Source organism: Oryctolagus cuniculus, chromosome 10 (assembly GCF_964237555.1).
Source record: "Oryctolagus cuniculus chromosome 10, mOryCun1.1, whole genome shotgun sequence".
Taxonomy (NCBI): Eukaryota; Metazoa; Chordata; class Mammalia; order Lagomorpha; family Leporidae; genus Oryctolagus; species Oryctolagus cuniculus.
The window spans coordinates 69393912-69418659 of record NC_091441.1 but is presented as its reverse complement, the minus strand read 5'-3'; the positions used below and the strand labels follow the sequence as shown (position 1 = coordinate 69418659).

General features: G+C 41.4%; 1 protein-coding gene across 7 annotated transcripts in view; it reads left to right on the top strand.

Moving 5' to 3' along the window:
- Window positions 1–24748, top strand: part of SPIRE1 (spire type actin nucleation factor 1) — a 200979-nt gene that overhangs the window by 93785 nt on the left and 82446 nt on the right. For all 7 annotated transcript variants that reach the window (XR_007921864.2, XR_011379447.1, XM_017343990.3 and 4 more), the window contains one exon: window positions 10333–10458. Coding sequence is in view for 5 of the 7 variants with exons in the window: in XM_017343990.3 (XP_017199479.1) it covers window positions 10333–10458 (126 nt within the window). In the remaining 2 variants the exon portion in view is untranslated. The remainder of the gene's footprint in view (window positions 1–10332; window positions 10459–24748) is intronic.

The following is a 24748-nucleotide window of genomic DNA, read 5'->3' as shown; positions in this document are numbered from 1 at the left end:
GTGGGAGGTCCTCAGATCACTGGGAGTGTGCTCTTGGGAGATAGTCCTTCTACAGCTTGAGTTAGGCCCAGTTGCTCTCTGTTTCCTGACTCATCATGTGATCCTTCCACTACACGCTGCCGTTGCCTTCGAGGTCAAATCACTGGGGCTCTCCCAAATCTTGGACCATGAACTCCCAAAACCAGGAGCTAAAATAATCCCCTATTTTTCATAAGTAGCTTCTTTCAGGTATTTGTTATAGTAATAAAAAGCTAGCTACTACAGGAACTGACTTATTTTAAAAATTGGCAAATAAATGGAAGAGGTATTCATTCTGCCCTTTTTATATGAACAATACCTCAGGATAAGCAAATCATTCTAGGCAACTTTCTGCTTATTAAAATATCCCAATTAATAAGTAAAATAGAATGGTAGAAATTGGGAAAAGATAATATTCTAATTTTAAAGAAATAATACCAATAATATTGTGACATCATAAGAGACTAGCAGATTTTGTATGTCTCTTGATGCACTCATACCACCACTTACAAGGTATTCTTACACCTCCTACCAAAATAGAATTTCAATATGATCAGGTGTTTGACTGTTTATAGAAAGTCCAGGAGATAGAGAAATATTTTAAACAACACTGTGGGGATGCAATCAGCAAAATCCAGATTGTGGGAAACTATAGGATAAACCATCCGATTTCTTAAATAAATAAATTATACGTTAAAAGGAAGGAGAGGGAGAGAAAACTTAGAAGAAAAGAAACTTGAGACCAGTTGCATATATGAATCCCAATTGAGAAAATAAATTGTGTTTGATATAATCAAGATTTGTCTCTATAGTTTATTATATTGAAGAATTTAAAAAGTTCAGCATAATGGTATTGTGTATATTTTTAAAAATAACTCTTTGAGGTATATGCTAAACATGAGATATGTGGGATTTATCAGAAAATATTTCTGAAGAGTAGGGCCGAGTTGGTAAAGATATAGTTAAATGAGATCGACCATAAATTGATCATTGTTAAGTTGCATGATGGTTACATTGTAATTCATTATACTATTCCCATAGTTTTATGCATGGGTGACTTTTTCATATAAGATATTAAAATATATAAAAGTGTCCAGAATAATCATAGCTAGAGATTTCTAAGAGATCATTTTTTAAAGATGTATTTATTTATTTTAAAGTTACACAGAAGAGAGGCAGAGAGAGAGAGAGAGAAGAGAGGTCTTCCATCCAGTGGTTCACTCCCCAGTTGGCCGCAGTGGCCAGAGCTGAGCAAATCAGAGCTGAGCAAATCAGAAGCCAGGAGCCAGGAGCTTCTTTGGGTCTCCTACGTGGGCACAGGGGCCCAAGGACTTGTGCCATCTTCTACTGCTTTCCCAGGCTATCGCAGAGAGCTGGATGGGAAGTAGAGCAGCCGGGTCTTGAACCAGCACCCATATGGGATGCTGGTGCTTCAGGCCAGGGTGTTAACCTGCTGCGCCACAGCGCTGGCCCCAAGAGATAATTTTTTTTTCTTTGACAGATAGAGTTAGACATTGAGAGAGAGAGAGACAGAGAAAGGTCTTCCTTCGTTGGTTCACCCCCAAAATGGCCGCCACAGCAGGAGCCAGGTGCCTCCTCCTGGTTTCCCATGCAGGTGCAGGGGCCCAAGCACCTGAGCCATCCTCCACTGCATTCCCGGGCCACAGCAGAGAGCTGGACTGGAAGAGGAGCAACCGAGACAGAATCTGGCGCCCATATGGGATGCTGGTGCCACAGGCAGAGGATTAACCAAGTGAGCCACGGCGTTGGCCCCCCAAGAGATAATTTTTAGAAGAAGAAAATGTTACTCAGACACATAAACATTGTATGTACTGCATTATTATTATAATACAATATTATAATACAATCCTAAAATTGGAAATAAATTTAAATGACTCAGGAAGTATTGATCAAAAATACATGATGTGGGGCCAGCACTGTGGCATAGTGAGTAAAACCACCACCTGGCAGTGGCAGCATCCCATATGGGCTCTGGTTCAAGTCCTGGCTGCGCCACTTCCAGTCTAGGTCACTGCTAATGTGCCTGGGAAAGTGGCAGAAAATGGCCTAAGTCCTTGGGCCACTGTACCCACTTGGCTCCTGGCTTTGACCTGGCCCAGCCCTGGCTATTGCGGCCTTTTGGGGAGTGAACCAGCATATCTCTCTCTCTCTTTTTCTTTTTCTGTTCTCTGCCTCTTCCTCTCTGTAATTGTGACTTTCAAATAAATAATATATCAATTATATGGAATATTATTCAGTCTTAAAATTGTATGAGTTATGTAGCAATATGGGTGTCTTAGTCCATTTTGTGTTACAGCTAGCACAATGCCACAGATTGAGTAAATTATAGAAAAGAGGTTTATCATGGCCCACACTTGTGGTCCAAGGGCAAGGGCCCACATTGGTGATGACCTTGCTGATAGAGTCACATGGTGGTGCAGGTCATCCATCACTTGGTGAGACATAGAGCATGCACGTGTGTCTGTGACCTGAAGCCACCAGCATTGGGAGCCCTACCCTGATGGCTTTGTCTAACCATAGGCATCTCCCAAAGGCCCCACCTCTGAACACCATCATCAGGTTGTTTTCCTTTCTCTTTTAATGCCTCACAGTGAGATTTTTTTTTTAAAGATTTATTTATTTATTTGTCAGAAAATGTAATTTTGATTATGCTACTTTCTCTTCTGTGGAGATAAAATGTACACACATTGCAATGTGTTTCCCTAAACAAAGGGTGACTTGGAATGCTGAATACCTTGTTATTTAAACAAACTGTTTTCTTTAGTAGTGCCAAAGTTTTAAGGAAAACTTTATTGTCTGTTACTATGCAGTACTTTGGAAATAGCTAGGGGTAATATGTGTATGGATAACAGAATTTTTTAGTTACTGGTATCAGATAAATTTCCAAGTTATTGATAGCAAATTAAATTTTTTTTCCTAATTGGTGTATCATTTCAAATCCTTCTCCCAAAGCTGCGAGAGTGGAACTCTACCCAGGTCTTCCACATGAGTGGCAGGAGCTCAACTGCTCAGACCATCTTTGCTGCTTTCGCAAGCACATTAGCAGGGAGCTGGACTAGAAGTGGAAGAGCAGGCATTATATGGCTAAACCTGCTGTGCCACAATGCCAGCCTCCATATGTGGTTATTGATCACTTGAAATATGGTAGTGTGAATTAACAGGTTCCAGATCTAAACACTTGGCACCAAAAAAAAAAAAAAAAAAAAAAAAAGAGTTTAAGATTTCTCATTAGTAATTTTATATTCACTAAAATTTGAAGTCTTATACCATAATGGGTTAATGGAAATAATGTTATAAGCATTCATTTCACTTGTTTTTGTTTTTTATTTATGTGACTACCAGAAAATTTTAAGTTAAATCTGTGGCTTACATTTACTAACCTGAAATCCTCTAGTTAAAAGACAAAGAGCCTTAAACTGCATTAAAAATACAAAATGCAACTATATTCTGCTTATGGAGAACACACCATAAATAAAAGGACACAGACAGCTTGAAAGTAAAAAAAATAGAAAAAAATCGAGGTGAGTGTGGTGGTGTGGTGGGTTAAGTTGCTGCCTTGGATGTCTCCATTCCATACTGGAGTGCCAGTTTGAATCTCAGCTACTCTGCTTCTGATCTAGCTTCCTGCTAAAAGCAGCAAATGATGGTTCAAGTGCTTGGAATCCAAGCACCCACATGAGAGACCAAAATGGAGTTCTAGACTCCTGGCTTTGGCCTGGTCCAGTCCTGGCTGTTAAGGGCATTTCAGGAGTGCACAAGCAAAGAGACGATTCTTCTCTCCTTCAGCCTCTCTTGCTCTCTCACTGTGTTAGTCTGCCTTTCAAGCAGATAAAAAAAAATGTTTTAAAGAATAGAAAAATGATAGTGTAACATTCTAACCAAAAGAAGGATAGTTTGAATATTATTTTTATATAAAATATACTTAATGACAAAACACTACTAGAGACAAGAAAGGATGCTAATAATAATTCATTAAAATGAAATGGCAGTTCTGAATTTGTATGTACCTAATAACATAGCCTATAACTACAACGTTGAATAATATTGAAATAAAATGAAAATTGGTAAGACTAGCAGAAATAAACAAATCCATAATCATAGTTGGAGGATTTGCATATCTTGATATCAGTTCAAGTGCAGAATATTTCAACAATGAGAATAACAAAGTTTAACATTGTAGTACATGTGTACTCTGTGTGGGTAAATACATTCTTTTCAGATATACGTGGAACAATTAAATATTTGGGGAAGGTTCTGTATCATAGCAGGTTAAGTAGGCTACCTGCATTCCTTATCCAAGGACCTAGGATTCAATCCTGCTTCCACTTCTGATCCAGCTTCCTGCTAATGTGGATCCTGAGAGGTAGCAGAAACTGCCTGTAGTCCTTGGTCCCTGCCACTTATGTGGGAGACCAGGATGTAGTTCCAGGCTCCTGGCTTTGGCTTTGCCCAGCTCTGGCTATTGTGGGCATTTAGGGATTTGGAGATTGAACCAGCAAATGTAAGGGTGTGTGTGTGTCTCAGCCCATGCCTGCCACCAGCCTTTCATGCAAATAAATATTTTTTTAAAAACTTGGCCATATTCCAGGTCATAAGGCAAGTCTTCAGATAATTTTAACAATTAAGATTACTACACAGAAGCAAAATGGAAGCACGAGAGCAGTGAAATACCCACACCCTGGAAACAAACCTCTGCCTGACTCCCAACCCCCTGCCTGGAGGTTACCTCATGAATGCAGGACACAGCTGATGCAGGCTAATTGGCTTTCTGTGCTCCCCTGGCTCAGGAGCCCAGTGGCAGCAGCAGGCCGGAAAGAGAAGCCCACAGGCAAGTTTTGCAGTTAATGGAGTGAAGGCAACCTTGCTGCAGATGAAGAATGCACAATATTAGAGATTGTTTTCTTCTTTTTTGTCTTCACTTCCCACTTTTCAATCAAGTATGCTTCATCAGAAATGTTTTTTACAATATTAAGAAAAAACATGTCCCAGAAATTTTCTGTTACTTGTATTTGGACTCATTTAGGGATTGATGTGGAAAGTTAGGACCAAAGGGAAATTTGTTGATGTTAATGCATGTATTTGGAAAAAAGAAAACTGAAAATCGGGTCTGGCGCTGTGGCGCAGAGGGTTAACACCCTGACCTGAAGCGCTGGCATCCCATATGGGTACCAGTTCAAGACCCGGCTGTTCCACTTCCAATCCAACTCTCAGCTATGCCCTGGGAAAGCAGCAGAGGATAGCCCAAGTGCTTGGGCCCCCCTGCACCCATGTGGGAGACCCAGAGGAGGCTCCTGGCTTCAGATCGGTGCAGCTCTGGCTGTTGCAGCCAATTGGGGAGTGAACCATCGGATGGAAGACACACACCCCCCCCCCCCCGCCTCTCTCTCTGCCTCACCTCTTTCTGTGTAACTCTGACTTTCAAATAAATAATCTTTAAAAAAAAAGAAATACTGAAAATCAATGATAGTGAAATGTTGAAAGCATTTCTTCGGAGATTATGAGTGAACCATGGGTGCCTGCTATCACCATCTCTGTTTGACTATGCAGAAAATACAAAAGAATCCTTAGATTACCTTTGAGAATTTGTGTATTTAGGAAGGTCAATATATAAAAATCAGAAAACTGGGTAAGGTGTTTTGCCTGTGGTTAAGTTGCTGCCTGTGAAGCCAACATCTTGCTTGCGTGCTGAGTTTCGTTCCAGCTCCACTCTGGATCTCAGCTTCCTGCTACTGCACAAGCTGGGAGGCAGCAGGTGATGACACAAGTAGCTAGATCCCTGCCACTCCCTTGAAGGACCTGGATTGGATTCTTGGCTCCCAACTTATAGCCCTGCCATCGTGAGCATTTGGGGAGTAAACCAGCAGATGGGAGTACGCTTTCTCTTCCTCTCTCAAATAAGTAAATAATTAATTACTGAAAATCAAACAGGAAATGACATAAAATTTTGTATAATACCTAAGTGTGTATATCAGTACCCACAAAAATAAAATACCTATCCGTAAATTTAACCAAACTAATGTAGAATATCTACACAGAAAACTGTAAAATATTGAAATAATTTCTAAGGAACTAAATGAGGCAGGCAAATGATTTCTCTCCAAAGGATTCTTAGGCTCTCAATAAAAATCTCTACAGATTTTTTTTCCCTAGAAATTGTGAGTGCTACTAAAATGGAAATGCAAAATGCAAGAGTCAGTAAAACACTCTCAGTTAAGGAGGGCTGGCTAGGGGGGCTTTCCTCGGTATCAAGACTTGTTACAAAGTCATGATAATTAAGTCAGTGGACAATGTTAGACAAGTGACAATGGAAAGTACAGAAATATATTCATGTGTGAGTGGAGTCTTGATATGTGTCACAGCAGGAGGCAGAGCAAAGGGAAAAGCCCCTTTTTAAGTAGTGCCAAATTGTGGAAAAAATAGAATGATGCCTACTTCATATCATATCCAAAAATCAATTTGTGAGGTGATTATAAATTCTAGTAATTTCTGTGAAGGAAACAAACTAATAATTTTAAGATAACAAGTTATGTGTAGAGAATACATTTAGAAAGGACAAACAAGGAAGGTTCTCTGAGTAGGTGATATTTAAATGAACATTTTTGGGATGAAAAATCAGCAAAGAAATTGATGTATTTTAAAGAAATAAGTCTAGGATTATAAAGTAAAGGGGAGGGAAGAGCCATGAATAGTTTTGGAGAGAGAGGCATGGGATAGATGATGAAAGAGTTTGTAGGACAAAGAAGAGTTTCAGATTTAAGTCCAGTGGGAGCTACTGACCCCCTGCCTGGGACACTTTCCTGAGGTCTCTAAATAGCTCACTGCTCTTCCCAGATTATTTCCCTTTCTCTACCTCAACTCCATTTCTGCTTCTCACCTACTTTATTTTTCTTATTAGCAGCTGTTATTCCCAACATGGGATGTGTGTGTGTTGATGTGTGTTTTTAAGGGTCTGAGACCCATTAGAATGTTAGCTTTGAGAGAACAGGGACTTTGATTTCTTTTGTGTCTTGTTTCTTTCAAGTGCCTGGTACATACTTGTTTCTTGGTGATTATTGTTTAAATGGATAATTCAGTGATTTTAAACAGGAGATTAACGTGATTCACATTTTTCTTTCTTTCTTTTTTTTTTTTTTTTTTTTTTTTTTTTTTTGACAGGCAGAGTGGACAGTGAGAGAGAGAGACAGAGAGAAAGGTCTTCCTTTTGCCGTTGGTTCACCCTCCAATGGCCGCCGCGGCCGGCATGCTGCAGCAGGTGCACCGTGCTGATCCGATGGCAGGAGTCAGGAGCCAGGTGCTTTTCCTGGTCTCCCATGGGGTGCAGGGCCCAAGCACCTGGGCCATCCTCCACTGCACTCCCTGGCCACAGCAGAGAGCTGGCCTGGAAGAGGGGCAACCGGGACAGAATCCGGCGCCCCGACCGGGACTAGAACCCGGTGTGCCGGCGCCGCTAGGCGGAGGATTAGCCTAGTGAGCCGCGGCGCCGGCCCTGATTCACATTATTTTTATAAGAGATTTTGGCTGTCAGGTGAAGAACCTTATAGGTGAGAGAATCTGAGTCCTCTAATGAAAGAAGATGATGACTTGGACTATGATGGTAATGGAGAAGAGCAGGAAATCAAGAGGGTGTGTTTTGGAGGTAGAAACAATAGGACTTATTGATGGGTTGGATGTAAAAAGTGTGGGAATAAAGGAGAATCAAAGATGATTCATATAAATTGCTATTCACTGAGATGGAAAAGATGAAAAGAAGGAAATTTAGAGTTGAATTTCGGGAGTGTTAAGGTTAAGAGATCTTTGTGACATCTCAGTGGAAATGCTAGGTACACAGTTAAAATTTTTTAACAGAAAGGAAAGGGCTGACCTAGAATAAAGCAGCTGTAGCCTTTCAGTTTAACTGAAGCATTTATTCTTAGAATAAGTGGAGGGGCCAACACTGTGGTGTAGTGTGTTAAGCCGCCATCTGCCTCTGGCCCATTCATTTCCTGGCTGCTCCACTTCCACCCAACTCCCTACTAACGCGCCTGGGAAAGCAGCAAAATTTGGCTCAAGTGTTTTTGCCCCTGCATCCATGTGGGTGACCTAGGGAGAAACTCTTGACTCCTGGCTTCAGTCTGGCCGTTACAGCCATTTAGGGAGTGAATCAGCAGATGGAAGATCTCTCTGTCTGCGTCTCTCCTTTTCTAACTCTGCCTTTCAGATAAAATAAATAAATCTTAAAAAAAAAAAAAAAAAGTAGAGATAGGCTATATGAGAAATTATTAGCCCAGAACTCTGTTTTAGAGGTAAACTGAAACCAAGGTAAAAGTCTTAGCAGTTACAGTTCTTTTATTGTCTTGGAAATGATTACTCAATATTGGAAAATATTTCTGGATACAAAAATAATTGAGAAAAAAATATAGCAAATGGGTTCTTGAGATTTTTGCTTTTCGTGCTTCCTGATAAATCAGTTCTTAGTCCTGAGCCTTATAGAACTGTATTTGAATTCCCCTTTTGCTGTGGACAAGTCTCCTCACTCCTCTAAAATGTTTCCTTTGCTAAAAAATGGTTGTAACTAGGGTTGCAGTAAAGAATAAATGTTTTACACTGTGGATGGACTTAAATGGTGCAGACACAGTTAATGGTGGCTGTTAAAATGCATGAGCGTTTTATCAGCATTCAGTGACTGGTAGTTCTCTTTCTGCTCCCAACCAAAACTTTTACGTGGTGTTCTGTCATTTTTAAGTAGATGCTAACTGGCTGCAGTAAGCTTATTTGTGCTCTTGGGTTTCTACTATTAGTGGACTGCTTTCCCCATGTAATTGAATAGGTTTTCCTTGTACTGCACTAAGCCCTGGATGATGGGAAGTGTCTTGCTGTCTGAAGAGAAAGTACAGATTATACTGGATGTGTCTGGTTTTTTTTTTTTGTTTTTTTTTTTTTTTTAAGATTTATTTATTTTGAAAGAGTTAGGGAGAGAGACAGACAGAAATCTTCCATTTTCTGGTTCAGTCCCTAGATGGCTACAACGGCCAACACTGGGCCAGGCCAGATAGGAACTTCATCTGTGTGGCCCATGTGGGTGGCAGGGGCCCAAAAACCTGAGTCATCTTCCTTTGCTTTTCCTAGGCCATTATCAGGGAGCTAGATCAGAAGTGGCGCAGCTAGGGAGTTGGTATTGTGGCATAGCAGATTAAATCTCGGCCTGAGGGGCCAGGGCTGTGGCACAGAGGGTAAAGCCGCCACCTACAGTGCCGACATTCCATAAGGGCACCGGTTTGAGTCCCGGCTGCTACACTTCTGACCCAGCTCTCTGCTATGGCTTGGGAAAGCAGTAGAAGATGGCCCAAGTCCCTGGGCCCCTGCACACATCTGGGAGACTCAGAAGAAGCTCCTGGCTTCGGATCAGCGCAGCTTTGGCTGTTGCACCCATCTGGGGAGTGAACCAGCAGATGGAAGTCTTTTTGTCTGTCTCTCTCTCTCTGCCTCTGCATCTCTGTAAATCTGCCTTTCAGATAAATAAATAAATCTTAAAAAAAAAAAATTCTGCCTATGACACCAGCATCCCATTATAGAAACCAATTCAAGTCCCAGCTGCTCCACTTCCAATCCAGCTCCCTGCTAATGCACCTGGGAAAGCATCAGAAAATGGCCCAAATGCTTGGGCCCCTGTACACAAATGGGATACTCAGAATAAGCTCCAGGCTCTTGGTTTTGGTTGACCCAGCCCCAGCAGTTGCAGCCATTAGGGGGTAAAACCAGTGGTTGTAAAATTTCTCTGCATCTCTTCCTGTCTCTGAAACTCTGCCTTTCAACTAAATAAAAACTAAATCTTTAAAAAAAAAAAAAAAGGTGAAATAACTGAGACAGTAATGGGCACCTATATGGGTTGCTGGCTTTGCAGGCATTGATTTTACCCACTATGTGTTTGCCTTTGTTATTGTTTTAAAATTTATTTATTTGAAAGGCAGAGTTACAGAGAGGTAGAGACAGAGAGTCTTCCATCTGCTGGCTTACTGCCAAGATGGCCGCAATGGCCAGAGCTGCACCAGTCCGAAGCCAGGAGCCTAGAGCTTCTATTGGGTCTCCCACATGGGTGCAGGGGCCCAAGCACTTGGGCTATCTTCTACTGCTTTCCCAGGCCACAGCAGAGAGCTGGATCAGAAGTGGAGAAGCTGGGACTCGAACCGGCACCCATATGGGATGCCAGCACTACAGCACTGTGCCACAGTGCTGGCCCCAAGCATGTCTGTTTTTAACATACCAAAACACTCCAGTGGTAACCTAACTCTGTTACTTTATTTTCCTCTTGTGTAGTTGTGTGCTGCTCATCTCCCAACTGAATCAGAAGCACCAAATCATTATCAGGCAGTGTGTCGTGCACTGTTTGCAGAGACGATGGAGCTGCATACATTTCTGACCAAAATTAAGAGTGCAAAGGAGGTAAGTATGCTGCTTTGATATTTATTGGCACTGTGAAAGAAAAACTTGAATTGTCAACACTGCCTATTCTGTTACTTTAAAATTTTATTATTGTCATGATGGCCTGATGCTGAAAATCACTTAGGAGAAGCAACTTATGCACAATTAAATCTATTGTGTTAAGATATCAGTAGTGTGAATCCATTTTATGAAACAGATTTTCACACAGTTTCTTTCCCTATGAGTTGGATTCATGGGTGTCCCGTGGTACTTGCTTTTGCCCACTTTCTGCCACTCTTTTCATTTGTCTATTTCAATGTATGCAGCTCCATTTGTCTGTTTTGTCTATTTCATTTGTCTATTTTGAAATGTGTTTGTACCTCTTCCAGGAAGGGATATGGTAGGCAACTCCCATATCTGATGATTTGTTTAAGAGCTTTTAAATACTTTTTATTTTTATTTTTTATTTTATTTATTTTTATTTTTTTGACAGGCAGAGTGGACAGTGAGAGAGAGAGACAGAGAGAAAGGTCTTTCTTTTTTTGCCGTTGGTTCACCCTCCAATGGCCGCCGCGGCCAGCGCGCTGCGGCCGGTGCACCGCGCTGATCCGGTGGCAGGAGCCAGGAGCCAGGTGCTTTCCCTGGTCTCCCATGGGGTGCAGGGCCCAAGCACCTGGGCCATCCTCCACTGCACTCCCTGGCCACAGCAGAGAGCTGGCCTGGAAGAGGGGCAACCGGGACAGAATCTGGCGCCCCGACCGGGACTAGAACCCGGTGTGCCGGCGCCACTAGGCGGAGGATTAGCCTAGTGAGCCGCGGCGCCGGCCCGTTTAAGAGCTTTTAAAATTAAAGATTTAGGAGCTGGCACTGTGGCGTAGCAGGTAAAGCCACCCCCTGCGGTGCTGGCATTCCCAAATGGACACTGGTTCCAGTCCCAGCTTCTCTGCTTTCGATGTAGCTCTCTGCTATGGCCTGGGGAAGCAGAAGATGGTCCAAGTCCTTCGGTCCCTGTACTCATGTGGGAGACCCAGAGAAAGCTCTAGGCTCCTGGTTTGGTATCGGTTCAGCTCCAGCCATTATGGCCAGTTGGGGAGTGAACCAGCGGTTGGAAGACCTCTCTCTCTCTCTCCCTCTCCTTCTCTCTCTGTGTAACTCTGACTGTCAATAAATAAATAAGAAATATAAAAGGAAGACAATGGGATCTTTTTAAAAAATAACTAAATTAAAAATTAATGGAGGAAAAGTGAAATTAAGATTCAAATAATTCAGAATCACATTTTAGTTATTTTACTTATTATTTAGTAACATCTGTGACTTTAAAATGTTACGTGTTAAATCCAAAGAGAAGGCCGGCGCCGTGGCTCAATAGGCTAATCCTCCACCTTGCGGCGCCGGCACACCGGGTTCTAGTCCCGGTCGGGGCGCCGGATTCTGTCCCGGTTGCCCCTCTTCCAGGCCAGCTCTCTGCTATGGCCAGGGAGTGCAGTGGAGGATGGCCCAGGTGCTTGGGCCCTGCACCCCATGGGAGACCAGGAAAAAGCACCTGGATCCTGGCTCCTGCCATCGGATCAGCGCGGTGCGCCGGCTGCAGCGGCGGCCATTGGAGGGTGAACCAACGGCAAAGGAAGACCTTTCTCTCTCTCTCTCTCTCTCTCTCACTGTCCACTCTGCCTGTCAAAAAAAAAAAAAAAAAAAAAAAATCCAAAGAGAATGATTCTTTTTTTAAAAAAAAAGTTTTATTTATTTATTTGAAAGTCAGAGTTACACAGGAGAGGCAGAGAGAGATAGAGGTCTTCCATCCAATGGTTCACTCCCCAACTGGCTGCAATGGCCGGGGCTGCTTCCATCCGAAGCCGGGAGCCAGGAGCTTCTTCTGGGTCTCCCACGTGGGTGCAGGGGCCCAAGGACTTGGGCCATCTTCTGCTGCTTTCCCAGGCCATAGCAGAGAGCTGAATTGGAAGTGGAACAGCCAGGTCTCAAACTGGCGCCCATATTGAATGCGGGTGCTTCAGGCCAGGGTGTTAACCCGCTGAACCATAGCGCCGGCCCCAAGAGAATGATTCTAATTTACGTGAAAGGTGAGTCACATGTTTTACCTTACACAGACATTTGTGGCATTTCAGTAAGATCCTATGTAAAATAGCTCAGGATCTGGCATAGAGCTCAATGCATGTTAGATAATGAGTATCATTGCTTTTTATGACTAAAGTCCAGAGTTTTATTTGAAGCACTGTGCTAAAACTTACCATGACCCACAGTTTGGGGGAGAGATATGTATTGCAAGTATCAGCAAGGGGCAAAAATTAACCTGGTTGCCAAATAAGACTTGTTTAAAAAGTAGGTGACAAATATCTTGAGCAGATCACTCTTTTTTTTTTTTTTTTTGGACAGGCAGAGTGGACAGTGAGAGAGAGAGAGACAGAGAGAAAGGTCTTCCTTCGCCGTTGGTTCACCCTCCAATGGCCGCCGCGGCCGGCGCACCGCGCTGATCCGATGGCAGGAGCCAGGAGCCAGGTGCTTTTCCTGGTCTCCCATGGGGTGCAGGGCCCAAGCACCTGGGCCATCCTCCACTGCACTCCCTGGCCACAGCAGAGAGCTGGCCTGGAAGAGGGGCAACCGGGACAGAATCTGGCGCCCCGACCGGGACTAGAACCCGGTGTGCCGGTGCCGTTAGGCGGAGGATTAGCCTAGTGAGCCGCGGCGCCGGCGAGCAGATCACTCTTAACAAGTCATCTTTACGTAAACACGTTGTTTGTGTATGAATCAGAGATGTGAACATTTTTCTTTTACTCTGGCCAGGGTATTCCTTGTAGTCCATCTTTTTATGATAGGCCAATGAAAAACTATGCCCTTTTTTTTTTTAATTTATAAAATTGGACTCAAGAGGAAAGTCACCAACAGTGTGGAAAAGGGCAAACTATTATGTTGTTCATGGAATAATTGTATATGTCTGTGTGTGTGTGTGTGTGTGTGTGTGTATAGGTAGATAGATATGTTTTGTTCTTACTGTGTATTTTCCATGAACATTTGGATGACTTCCCATATGCATGGATTTCAGTTTTTTTCCATTAAAGTCAACTTATTTCTAAATCTCATTTTCCACAAGCTTTTTGAAGTACCCTCATGTGTGTATATATAAATGTGATGAACTAAGCTGTTCCTCTTAGAGCCAGACGAAGTAAGACCTGATTCAAAGCTTCAAAGTGAGCATCTGATAGCATATCCTCAGTTTATCTGAAGTTTATTTGAAGTTTATCAAATAGTAGAAAAGATTAATATTTAAGATCATGGTGACCTTCCCCACTTGTTAAGATTGAGATTGCCATGGGCTAATGCTGTGGTGTACTATGCTAAGCCTCCGCCTGTGGCGCCAACCTCCCGTATGGGCGCCAATTCGAGTCTAGGCTGCTCCTCTTCTGATCCAGCTCTCTGCATATGGCCTGGGAAAGCAATGGAAGATGGCCCAAGTGCTTGGGCCCTTGCACTGGTGTGGGAGACCCACACGGAGCTTCTGGCTCTTTGCTTCAGATCAACCCACCTCCAGCCATTGTGGCCATCTGGGGGAGTGAACCAAAAGGAAAATCTTTCTCTCTGCCCCTCTTTCTGTCTGTAATTTTACCTCTCAAATAAATAAAATCTTTAAAAAAATATTGAGATTGCCTTCTCTAGAGTATTACTTTGAAGGTGTAGCTACAATCTTATGGGGTTAATACAATACATGAGCTCCTAGAGTCGTAATACAGATTTTCTGAGAAATCATTTCTGAGCTTACAGAACAGTATTAGTAAGTATTTTTATTCTTCTATCCCGATGATGTGTGTGTTTTTCTAATTTATTTTTGTTTTTGCTCTTGGTTACAATTTTACATTGTCAGGTATGCGAACACATTCTCAAAAGGAGATTTAAGAGGCAGGCATTTGGCATAATGGTTAACCCACTACTTAGGACACCTCATCCCCTATCAGAGTGAATGTGTTCAAGTCCTAGCTCAGCATCTGATTCCAACTTCCTGCTGATTATACACTGCATCAGTTGGGTTCCTACCATTCATATGGTTCATGTGGGATACTTGAGTTCCTGGCTCCTGGCTTTTGGCCTGACCCAGCCCTGGCTGTTACAGGTATTTAGGGAGTGAATGAGCAGATGATATCTCTCTGCTGTCTGTCTATCTGTCTCTGTCTCTGCTTTACAAATAAAAATAAATTTTAAAAAGGGTTTAAGAATTATCAAGATCTATTTAAATAAAACCTCATAAATTTGCTCTGTGGCAATGTCCGCAGACACTGGCCAGGCGTTGGTGCAGTTTATTAAAACATGAAATGCAGAGTCTATTTTCAGATGGTATAGTTGTTTTATAAAGTAGTAAATTACATTAATTGAACCTGGCTAGTTTATAAACATACTGCTTGTAGTTCATTATCTATGTATTTTGAAAAAATTTGTTTTCATTATGTGATGATTTTTTTCTTAATGAGATCCTTTAAAGTGTTCTCTGAATGAAGAGAAGATTTGGATCCACCTACTGATGCCATGTCTCTAAAGCAATTTGATATCCTTGAAAGCGCACATTACCCTGTCTCATAGCAGTGATATCCTTGTATGTAAGTACAGCTGGAGAGACTATCTAAGAGATCCACTTAGTGCATCAGGTTGTATGAAAGAAGAGCCACCCATGCTGCACTGCCAGTGACTCTAGCACAGTCCAGACCCTGACTGGCAAATTGTATTGATGGTAATATCCTTTTAGTCCATTGTTGTCTAGGTAAATTTTTGATAATCAGTGTCTTGAGTTCGTTACTGTTAAACAAAACTGTTTTTCAGTTGCTAATACTTTAACCCCTTGTTGGTTTCTTATATTACATTCTTAAAATCCCAGCTGCTAAAGTTGCCTCTCTTACCTACACTATTTAATCCTCATAACTATTTTCTAAGTCTTTACAAACTAGTAAAGCGAGACTTAAAGAGATTAGCGGTTCACATAGACAGAGGTTCTGAGCACTGCTGAACCCAGCTTTTCCATCCACTTCTTACCTTCTGCCTAGCAGAGGTGCTCCAGCCTGGTGCTGCTTCCTGTTCCCACTCACACACAGAAGTCACAGACTGTTGGAATAAAAGCAAAGAGATTTACTGAAGGAAAAATTGGAGTTCGATGTTTTGATCTATGTAGGCTTCAAAGCAGGTTTGGAAGGAAGAGTGTATGAGCCACAGAGAGTAGAGTTTGGTGCTGGGTAGGAAAAGAAGGTTCCTGAGAGAACGAGCATGTGTGTGGTGTATGTGTGTCCCACATATGTACACAAATGGGACCGGAGGAGGAATCAGGCCATGTGCTTATGTGTGAAATAAAAGGGATATGTGAAATGAGAAAAGATAGAATATCATAGAAATGTCAGAGACTGAGAGGAAATAATTTTAAGGCTAGAAAATCAGTTCATTTTATTCCAGTATATTTCTAAAATGCTTTTTTATCATTGCCTCCATGTTGAGAGTGTGTTTGTCTCCCTCCCTACCCTCAATTCTCCAACAAATACATCGTTTTACAGTAGAAATGCAGCTACAGAGTAGGCAAAACCTTGATGGATTAGAGGGACACATTTTTAAAGCAAGTAACTCATTTTTCTCATTTACTTTAGAATTTAAAATGTTTTATTTTTATCTATGTTTTATTAACATTAACATAGATCCTTTGTTCAAGTCCCTTTATTGTTGGTTAATCATACTCCATCACCCGTTTTCCAGTTGTGTTCAGCCTTTGCTAGACTTCTATTTCTTCATCTTTAAAAATGGGGGAGCAGGCAGCTAGAGATATGTAGTTCCCTCTAGTCATAAAATTACCTGAAGAAGGGACAATTCAGAGGACTAATAAATCATTGTGAACAAGCTTTTCCTTGTTTTTGTATCAGTCTACTGTGTAGGCAGAATGTATACAAACATTTTAAGTACATGTCCAGTAATATTTGCTTTGAAATTATTGTAGACTGTTCTAATTTATATTTTAAATTTGAGATAGATTGTATAGGGAAGCATTTTATAGCTTTAGACATAGTAATGAAATTTCATGATGCTTAGAAAAACACAGATTGAACATTTTAAATTGGTGAGCTAGCTGTGCTATTCCACACTGACATTACTACATTTACATTGATGTCACCATAGATGAAAAAGTTTATTTTACAATCTAGTGGTAGAAAATTTCTGTAAAGAATAAATTACTAACATGAGAGTATTATGAGTAAAATACTGAAAATAATTGAATAAAGATAATTAAAAATGAATCTTAATGAAGAATGGGATGGGAGAGGGAGTAGGAGGTGGGATGGTTTGGCGGTGGGAGGACAGGTATGGGGGGAAGAACCGCTATAATCCAAAAGTGGTACCTATGATATTTATATTTATTAAATAAAAGCTTTCTATTAAAAATAATAATTGAGCAGCATGAAACTATATGTTCATTTTATTGTAGCAAGAATGTTATAAGGCATGTAAAATAGATTTTGTTGTCATGATTTCTGTTTTCTAAGAGATTATGTACTCGAAGTAATGAAAATTTTCCCTTCCTTTTTTCTATATCATACACATGAACCACCTCTGAACTAAAGTAAACTATCCAAACATTTTGATCTTAGATAAGATATCCAAAGCAGGCTCTGCAGGTGTGGATTCTCATTTCTGATGATCCGATTATAATGATCTTTGATCGCTTCTCAAATGTGACTGCACATGTGAGCTTGGTTTCTTATTTCCATCTTAAACTCTTCTTATACATTGTCTTCATTCACCCTTTAAGTTATGATTTTGTGTTCACATTCTTTGTGCCTCTGCTAGAAGATATCCTCAAACTACCCTCCAGACACCTTTATCTATTTAGTAGTACACACAGCCCTTTTGAAAAAATCAAACACTGTTATTCCTTTCTTGCAGTCATCACAGTCTGTTTTGTTGTTCTCTTTTCTCATTCATTGACATTTTCCAGTAGGCCATAATCTCTGAAGGCAGAGACCTTTTCTCCCGCATTCACTGTTACGGCCTAGTGTAGCAGCTACTCTGTACTTTTTTGGATACTGTTCATTGAATGAACGAACCTGTAGCTCAGTTATTGTCTTTGTCTTTGCTGTTATTGGCTGTCTCCATAACACATGGCCTCTTTCATCTTCTCTCAGCCTCTGCCTTACCTCACACATTGGTTTGTCATCTCTCACCTGGGCCACGACAATGGCTTCTGGTATTATTTCCCTTTTCATGTACAATTGACCCTCCAGTGACTTTGCTGTGTAAAGATCCTGTTGACTGCTTGATAGGTGGAAAGTTTGAAGCCCTTTTTATGACATAAACAACTGTTCACAATCTAGCCTGTTCTGGTCTCTGGGCTTCATTTTCCATTCCTCACCGTCTGTGCTCTTGTTCTGCCTGCACATCCCCCACTCCGATTGCTTAGTCCTCCTCACCGGCCTGAAACACCCCTTTCCCTCTTCTCTCATTTAGGAAAGGCTGGCCTCTTTAGGACCTAACTCGGATGTTTGCTATTCTGAAGCACTTTTTCCCAGTAGTCTCTCCTCTAGCTTCTTTCTGGAACTTCTCATACTGTTTTGTAATTGCTGTTTTCATATTTGTCCTCACTGGACTGTGACCTTCTTAAAGGCAGGGACTGTGTTTATCTTACTAGCCCTGCCATAATTAGGGACCTAGGAGGGCATCTTTTTTTGCTTGCTTGTTTTGTTTTTGTTTTTGTTTTTTTTTTTCCTACGGTCATCCAGGTTTAATCTATAATGACACTGTTCAGAGAAGTTGTACACATGCACAAATACCCACACAGAGCTCCTGCAACACTCCCTCTTTTCTTTCTTTTTTTTTTTTTTTAAGATTTATTTATTTGAAAGAGTTACACAGAGAGAAGGAGAGGCAGAGAGAGAGAGAAAGGTCTTCCATCCACTGGTTCGCTCCCCAAATGACTGCAATGGCCAGAGCTGCGCTGATCTGAAGCTAGGAGCCAGGAGCTTCTTTCAGGTCTCCCACGTGGGTGCAGGGGCCCAAGGACTTGGGCCATTGTCTACTGCCTTCTCAGGCCACAGCAGAAAGCTGGATGGGAAATGGAGCAGCCGGGACTCGAACCGGCACCCATATGGGATGCCGGCACTGCAAGCAGTAGCTTTACCTGCTATGCCACAGCACCAGCCCCTCAGGGGGGCATCTGTGTATGATGTTTCCCTTGTTGCTTCTTTAGGGTAACACTAGGGCCTCCATCCATGAGATGAGTTGGTTTTTATATAACCTAATAAATATCACATTTTGAATAGGATCAGCTTTTATGTTGCTTATAGCTGAATCATCAGGGGCCAGAGGCAGTGTCAAGAATCATGTACCTACCTGGTCCTACTGGACACAAAGCTGTTCCCTCACATTCATCCTGCTGTTCAAAGAAAGAGGCCAAGGGATGGGGGATTGAGACTGAATGCTACTTGATTCTCACTCGTTTTTGAAACTTCCACCCTAGGGCAACATATGTACTTTGGTGTGGGTGAGGTTGGGGAATCCAGAGGCCTCTCTGCACCAGCTCTGAGCCCAGGCAGCTTACCTCACTTTCACATGCAGACCCAGCCTCGTAACCCCAGGGTGTCTCTCATTCTTTGCTTCTGTTAGCACTTTACTCCTTGTGATGTTCCTCTTGATTAGGTAGTATTACACTTTGCCTCCCACCGCACGATATAGGTAGGAAAATTGAAGCAAAGTCTAATATCTTTTAAATAAAATTTAATAAATTGCCTGCCCCCAATATGGGAGACCTACAATAAGTCTCTGGCCATCGCAGCCGTTTGGGAAGTAAACCAGCAGATGGGAGATCTCTCTGTCTCTCCTCTCTCTAACTCTGCCTTTCAAATAAATAAACAATATCTTTTTTAAAAAAATTGGCTGCTCATGTGATAGAAGGAATTAGGTTAACCCTACTTTTTAATTTTGAAGAAATAGTTGGGGCTGGCGCTGTGGCGCAACGCGTTAACGCACTAGCCTGAAGCGCCAGCATCCCATATGGGTGCCAGTCCGATCCAGCTCTCTGCTCTGGCCTGGGAAAGCAGTAGAAGATGGCCCAAGTCCTTGGGCCCCTGCACCCACGTGGGAGACCTGAAAGAAGCTCCTGGCTCCTGGCTTCGGATCAGCACAGCTCTGGCTGTTGCAGCCAACTGGAGAGTGAACCATTGATTGGGAGACCTCTCTCTTTCTCTCTGCCTCTCCTTCTCTCTCTGTGTAACTCTGACTTTAAATCTAAAAAAAGAAAAAAAGAAATAGTAGGCAGCAAAAATGGAACTTAAAGTAAGATGTAAATGAAGTTTATAAACCTCAGTAAGGAGAAACTGAAGGAATAGGATTTTGGTAAAGATTTGGCAGAATGTAATAGCTGTATCTCAGTACTGAAGTACAAGTGAGTAAAGAGGCCCTCGATTTCAGAAGAATAAGATCAGCTGGCAAAATCCATTCATTCATTAATGCAACAGTGATTTAATGCCTCCTCTGTGACAGGTGCTATTATGATAAATAGCACCTGCCCATTATTCCGTACTTTGTGCCAGGTGCCATTGTAAGACATTTATGCACATTAATTTAGTTTTCACAGTAAGCGATACATTCAGTGCTGTTACTTTTTATTTTAGGGGCACAGTGGTGAGCAGGATGAATGTGGTGGTGGTCTCTGTAATGTTCTCAGGATGTCTGATAGAGTCAGAATGACAGTCTAGGAGAGGCCATCCCAGCACAGAGAGAAGGATCCTGGGTTAGTGAATGCAGGATGTGTTGGAAATCTGAGACCTTAAGAAAAGCCTCTGTGATTGTAATGCTGCAGCAGAATGTGGGTGGCAGGGGCTCAAATACTTTGGCCATCTTCTGCTGCTTTTCTAAGCGCATTAGGAAACTGGATTGCAAGTAAACAGCCAGGACTAAAACCAGCACTCATGGGATGCCTACATCACAGGTGGTGTCTTAACCCATGACACCACAGCACTGGCCCCTCTTATTTTTGTTTTAAAGTTATTTGGCATTTTAAAATTTATTTATTTATTTGAAAGGTGGAGTGACAGATCTTCCATCCACTAATTCACTCTCAAATGATTGTAACAGCCAGGGTTGGGCCAGACTGAAGCCAAGAGTTTGGAACTCCATCTGGGTCTTCCACTTCAGTGGCAGAGGCATATACACTTGGGCCATCTTCCACTGCTCTCCCAGGGACATTAGCCGGGAACTAAATTGGAAGTGGAGCAGCTGGACTCAAACTGACACACATATGTGCCTGCATCACACAGTGGCTTAACCTGGCTGCACCACAATGCCAGCCTGTTATTCAGCATTTTTAAAAAATACATATACATCCAGGGGCTGGTGCCATGGCACAGTGGGCAAAGCCGCAGCCTGCAGTGCCCACATGCCATGTGGGTGCCAGTTCACGACCCAGCTGCTCCTCTTCTGATCCAGCTCTCTGTTATGGCCTGGGAAAGCAGTAGAAGATGGCCCAAGTGCTTGGGCCCCTGTACCTGTGCAGAAGACCCCGAAGAAGCTCCTGGCTTCATATTAGCGTAGCTCTAACCATTGCGACTATCTGGGGAATGAACCAGTGGATGGAAGACCTCTCTCTCTCTGCCTCTGCCTCTCTGTAACTCTTTCAAATAAATAAATATTAAAATATAATATATATATACACACACACATCCAGAATTTGGTTTGAATTACTAATTCTTTCTTCCTTTGCACATCCCCATAAATGGTTAATATAATTTTCTTAAATGAAATGACAGTGGTATTGATTTTTTAATTCCTTACACAGATAATTTTTACATTTTTTCTATTAATTTCTTGACATATATTTAAGTTCCCTGTTCTACCTAGTCAGTATCATAAGAGTTTTAAGTCATAATTTTTAAAACTTTAGTATCAGCCCTTGTTTTTGCTTTCATTGTGTACAATTAAGGTTAAGCTTTAAGAAGGTACATTTGGGGCTAGTGCTATGGAGCAGCAGGTTAATAAGCTGCCATCTGCAGTGCCAGCATCCCATGTGTGTGCTGGTTTGAGTCCCAGCTGCTCTGCCTCTGATCCAACTCCCTGCTAATGTGCCTGGGAAAGCCGCAGAACATGGCTCAAGTTCTCAGGCCCCTGTACCCATGTAGGAGACCTGGAAGAAGCTCCAGGCTCCTGGCTTTGGGTTGGCTCAACCCCAGCCATTGTGGCCCTCTGGGGAGTGAACCAGCAGATGAAAGATTTCTGTATCTCTTCTCTCCTCTCTTTAACTCCTAATTTCAGATAAATTAATCTTTTTTAAAAGAAGGCACATTTATAAGGACACATGTAGTTTTAAAATTGATTAAACTATTTTTGTTTTTTATGAAAAATTTAGAAAAGTAGATTATAATCATTTTACTATGGAAATTAGACTTTGCCTTCTGATTAGTTAGGTTGAGTATCACTTACCCAAAGTGCTTGGTACCAGAATGTTTCAAATTTGGAACATTTTCAGATTTTAGAATATTTGAATGTACATAACAAGATCTCTTAGGGATGGGACCCAAATCTAAACACAAAATTCATTTATGTCTTATATATACCTTATATAGATAAATTAGCCTGAGGATAATTCATGCAGTTTAAAAAATAATTTGGGAATGAAAATAAAATTTCCTGGTGGGGAATATTCCACTTGTGGCATAATTTTAGTGTTCAAACATTTTTGGGTTTTGAAACATTTCAGATTTTTTGTATTGGATAGGGAGTTGCAACCTGCAGTGAAGAAGTAAATTGAAGTTTTTGTTCTTTCATTTCCCCAAATATTTATAAAATTCTCCTAGGTGAGGAAATTATTTTTCTCCTTTTACCAATACAAATAGCTCCAACTATTTAAAAGTTACATTGTGCCAGAGTCTTGATTTTCTAAAAACTTAGATGATTAGCACTTACATGTAACCTTGTCCTAAACTTTATCATCAGGTTTTTCTGAAGAGTTAACTCTTGACCTAAATTTAATAAAGTCCTAGAATGGGAAATGACTTCTAGATGCCCAGATTAAAGCCAGTTTATTGGGCAGGCATTGTGGGCACTGGTTTGTATCCAGCTGCTCCACTTTTGGACCAGCTCCCTGCTAATGGCCTGGGAAAAGCAGCAGCAGATGGCCCAGTTGTTTGGGCCACTGTACCTACCTGGAAGATGTGGATGAAGCTTCTGGTTGCAGCCTGGCCGAGCCCTGGCTGTTGGGGCCATCTGGGAAATGAACCAGTGAATGGAATATAGGGAGTATGAATTAGAAGTAAACATGTCTCATGAATTTTTCAAAAGATTATATTTTATACTATATAATCACAGTAACTACCAAAAATTTTATCAGATTACTTATATACATTATTTCAATTAGTCTTATACAAGAATCATAACTTTTTTTGGAATCTGAGCTCAGTTTATCTTAGGACTATTGCTAAGACAGTTTTGTGAAAATGGAATTTATGAGTATATGGTATCTTCTGTTGCTAGGGAGGAAAGCAATATTTTTTAGAACTAAGCTATAATGAAATAGTTTGTTTTTTAAATTATGTGAATAGTATATATTTGAAAAACTTTATTGGGAAACAGAGTCAGAGAACTTCTATCTGCTGATTCATCCCCCAAATTCCCACAATGGCCAAGATTAGGCCAGGGCCAAATTGAAAGCTGGGAAAATCCAGGTCTCCCATGTGCATGGCAGGGACTCAACTACCTGAACCATCATCTGCTGCCTCCCAGGTTCCATATTAGCAGGAAGATAGATTCAAGACCTGAGCCAGAGATTGAACCCGGTTACTCAGATGTGAGATGCAGACATTCTAATTATTGTCTTAACCACTAGATCAAATGCCCACCCCTAAACCATATTTTATTATCTGCAGATTAGTTGAAAAAATCAAATATAAGTATTTCCTTTCCAATCATCCGTTAAGCTTATAGCCAAATCTACTTGTGTGATAGTGCCAGTTACATGCTAGTTCATACTAGTGCACCTGTGTGTCACTTCAGACTAGCTTGTCTTTGAATAGATTTACAAAGATACAGCCACAGGATGTCTAGCTCCTTTATGTGTGTTTTAATGGGCTTCTTCATGTTCTTTGTCTGTCCCTCCCTTCATGCACAATTCCAGCACCTCCAGTAATGAAACAATGGCATTTAAGTTGGCTGAAAATTTGACTCCAGACCTCAAATGGGTTTATATCCTGCCAAGTGGAGAACGAATCACTTTTTGACAGGAAGAAAAAAAAAAATCTACCACCAGATGTCTGTTTGTAAGACTGCCATTTGTTCATTTTAATTAGATTATCCATCATCTGTAACTTTCAGGGTACTTGTCACTCCCTGTCTTTTCTGTTTGATCTGTTACTCATGTTGTGGCGTATTAGGAGACATGCAGAACATTCACTTCATCAGCAGTGACCACATTACCCTCCCTCCCTGGGTGTCACTGCTTATCACTGCTCTTCCCATAAAAGTCTTCCCTGTACAATGGCACTGAGGAAATAATAAATAGTTTTAAATGGCTAAAAATATAGAGGAAAATTGTGATAATTAGTTTTTATGAAGATGTTATTTTAATACATGCAAAAAAGGGTCATTTATGTGTGCTGATGTTGAACCTATCAAATGAATTAAAATTCTCTGAGCATTTGACATCAGAGTAGATTTTTCTACTTTGTTTTTTAAGATGCCAGAAATTTTGGCTTAGAGCAGTTCTGATTGCTGGCTTAAGGATAGTTATGTTAGAGAGTGTGAGAGTTCATTGCCATGTGGGTGCTCCCAGTTAGAACTTCCCTAACATATTCTGAGCACAGATTGCCATCTGTCAATACATTTGTGAAAGCGAAAAATAATTTCATTCAGAAGCTAAAATAGAATTGAAAGAAGCTTGTCTCTAAAACACGAAAAATCTGTAATTTACTTTCAAATCACTCATTTGTTTTTGCCATTTAGTAAAAAACCTGAGCTTTCTAGTCATTTCTGGTCATCCATTGTATCATATTTGTTCAATAATAGTCTTTTAAAAATATTTATTTATTTATTTGAAAGAGTTATATATAGAGAGGTTCACTCCTCATTTGGCCTCAATAGCTGGAACTGCATTGATCCGAAGCCAGGACCCAGGATCTTCCTCCGGGTCTCCCATGCGGTTACAGGGACTCAAGGACTTGGGCCATCTTCCACTGCTTTCCCAGGCCATAGCAGAGAGCTGGATCAGAAGTGGAGCTGCCAGGACTAGAACTGGCACTTATATGGGATGCTGGCACTGTAGACGGCAGTTTTACCTGCTATACCATAGCTATGG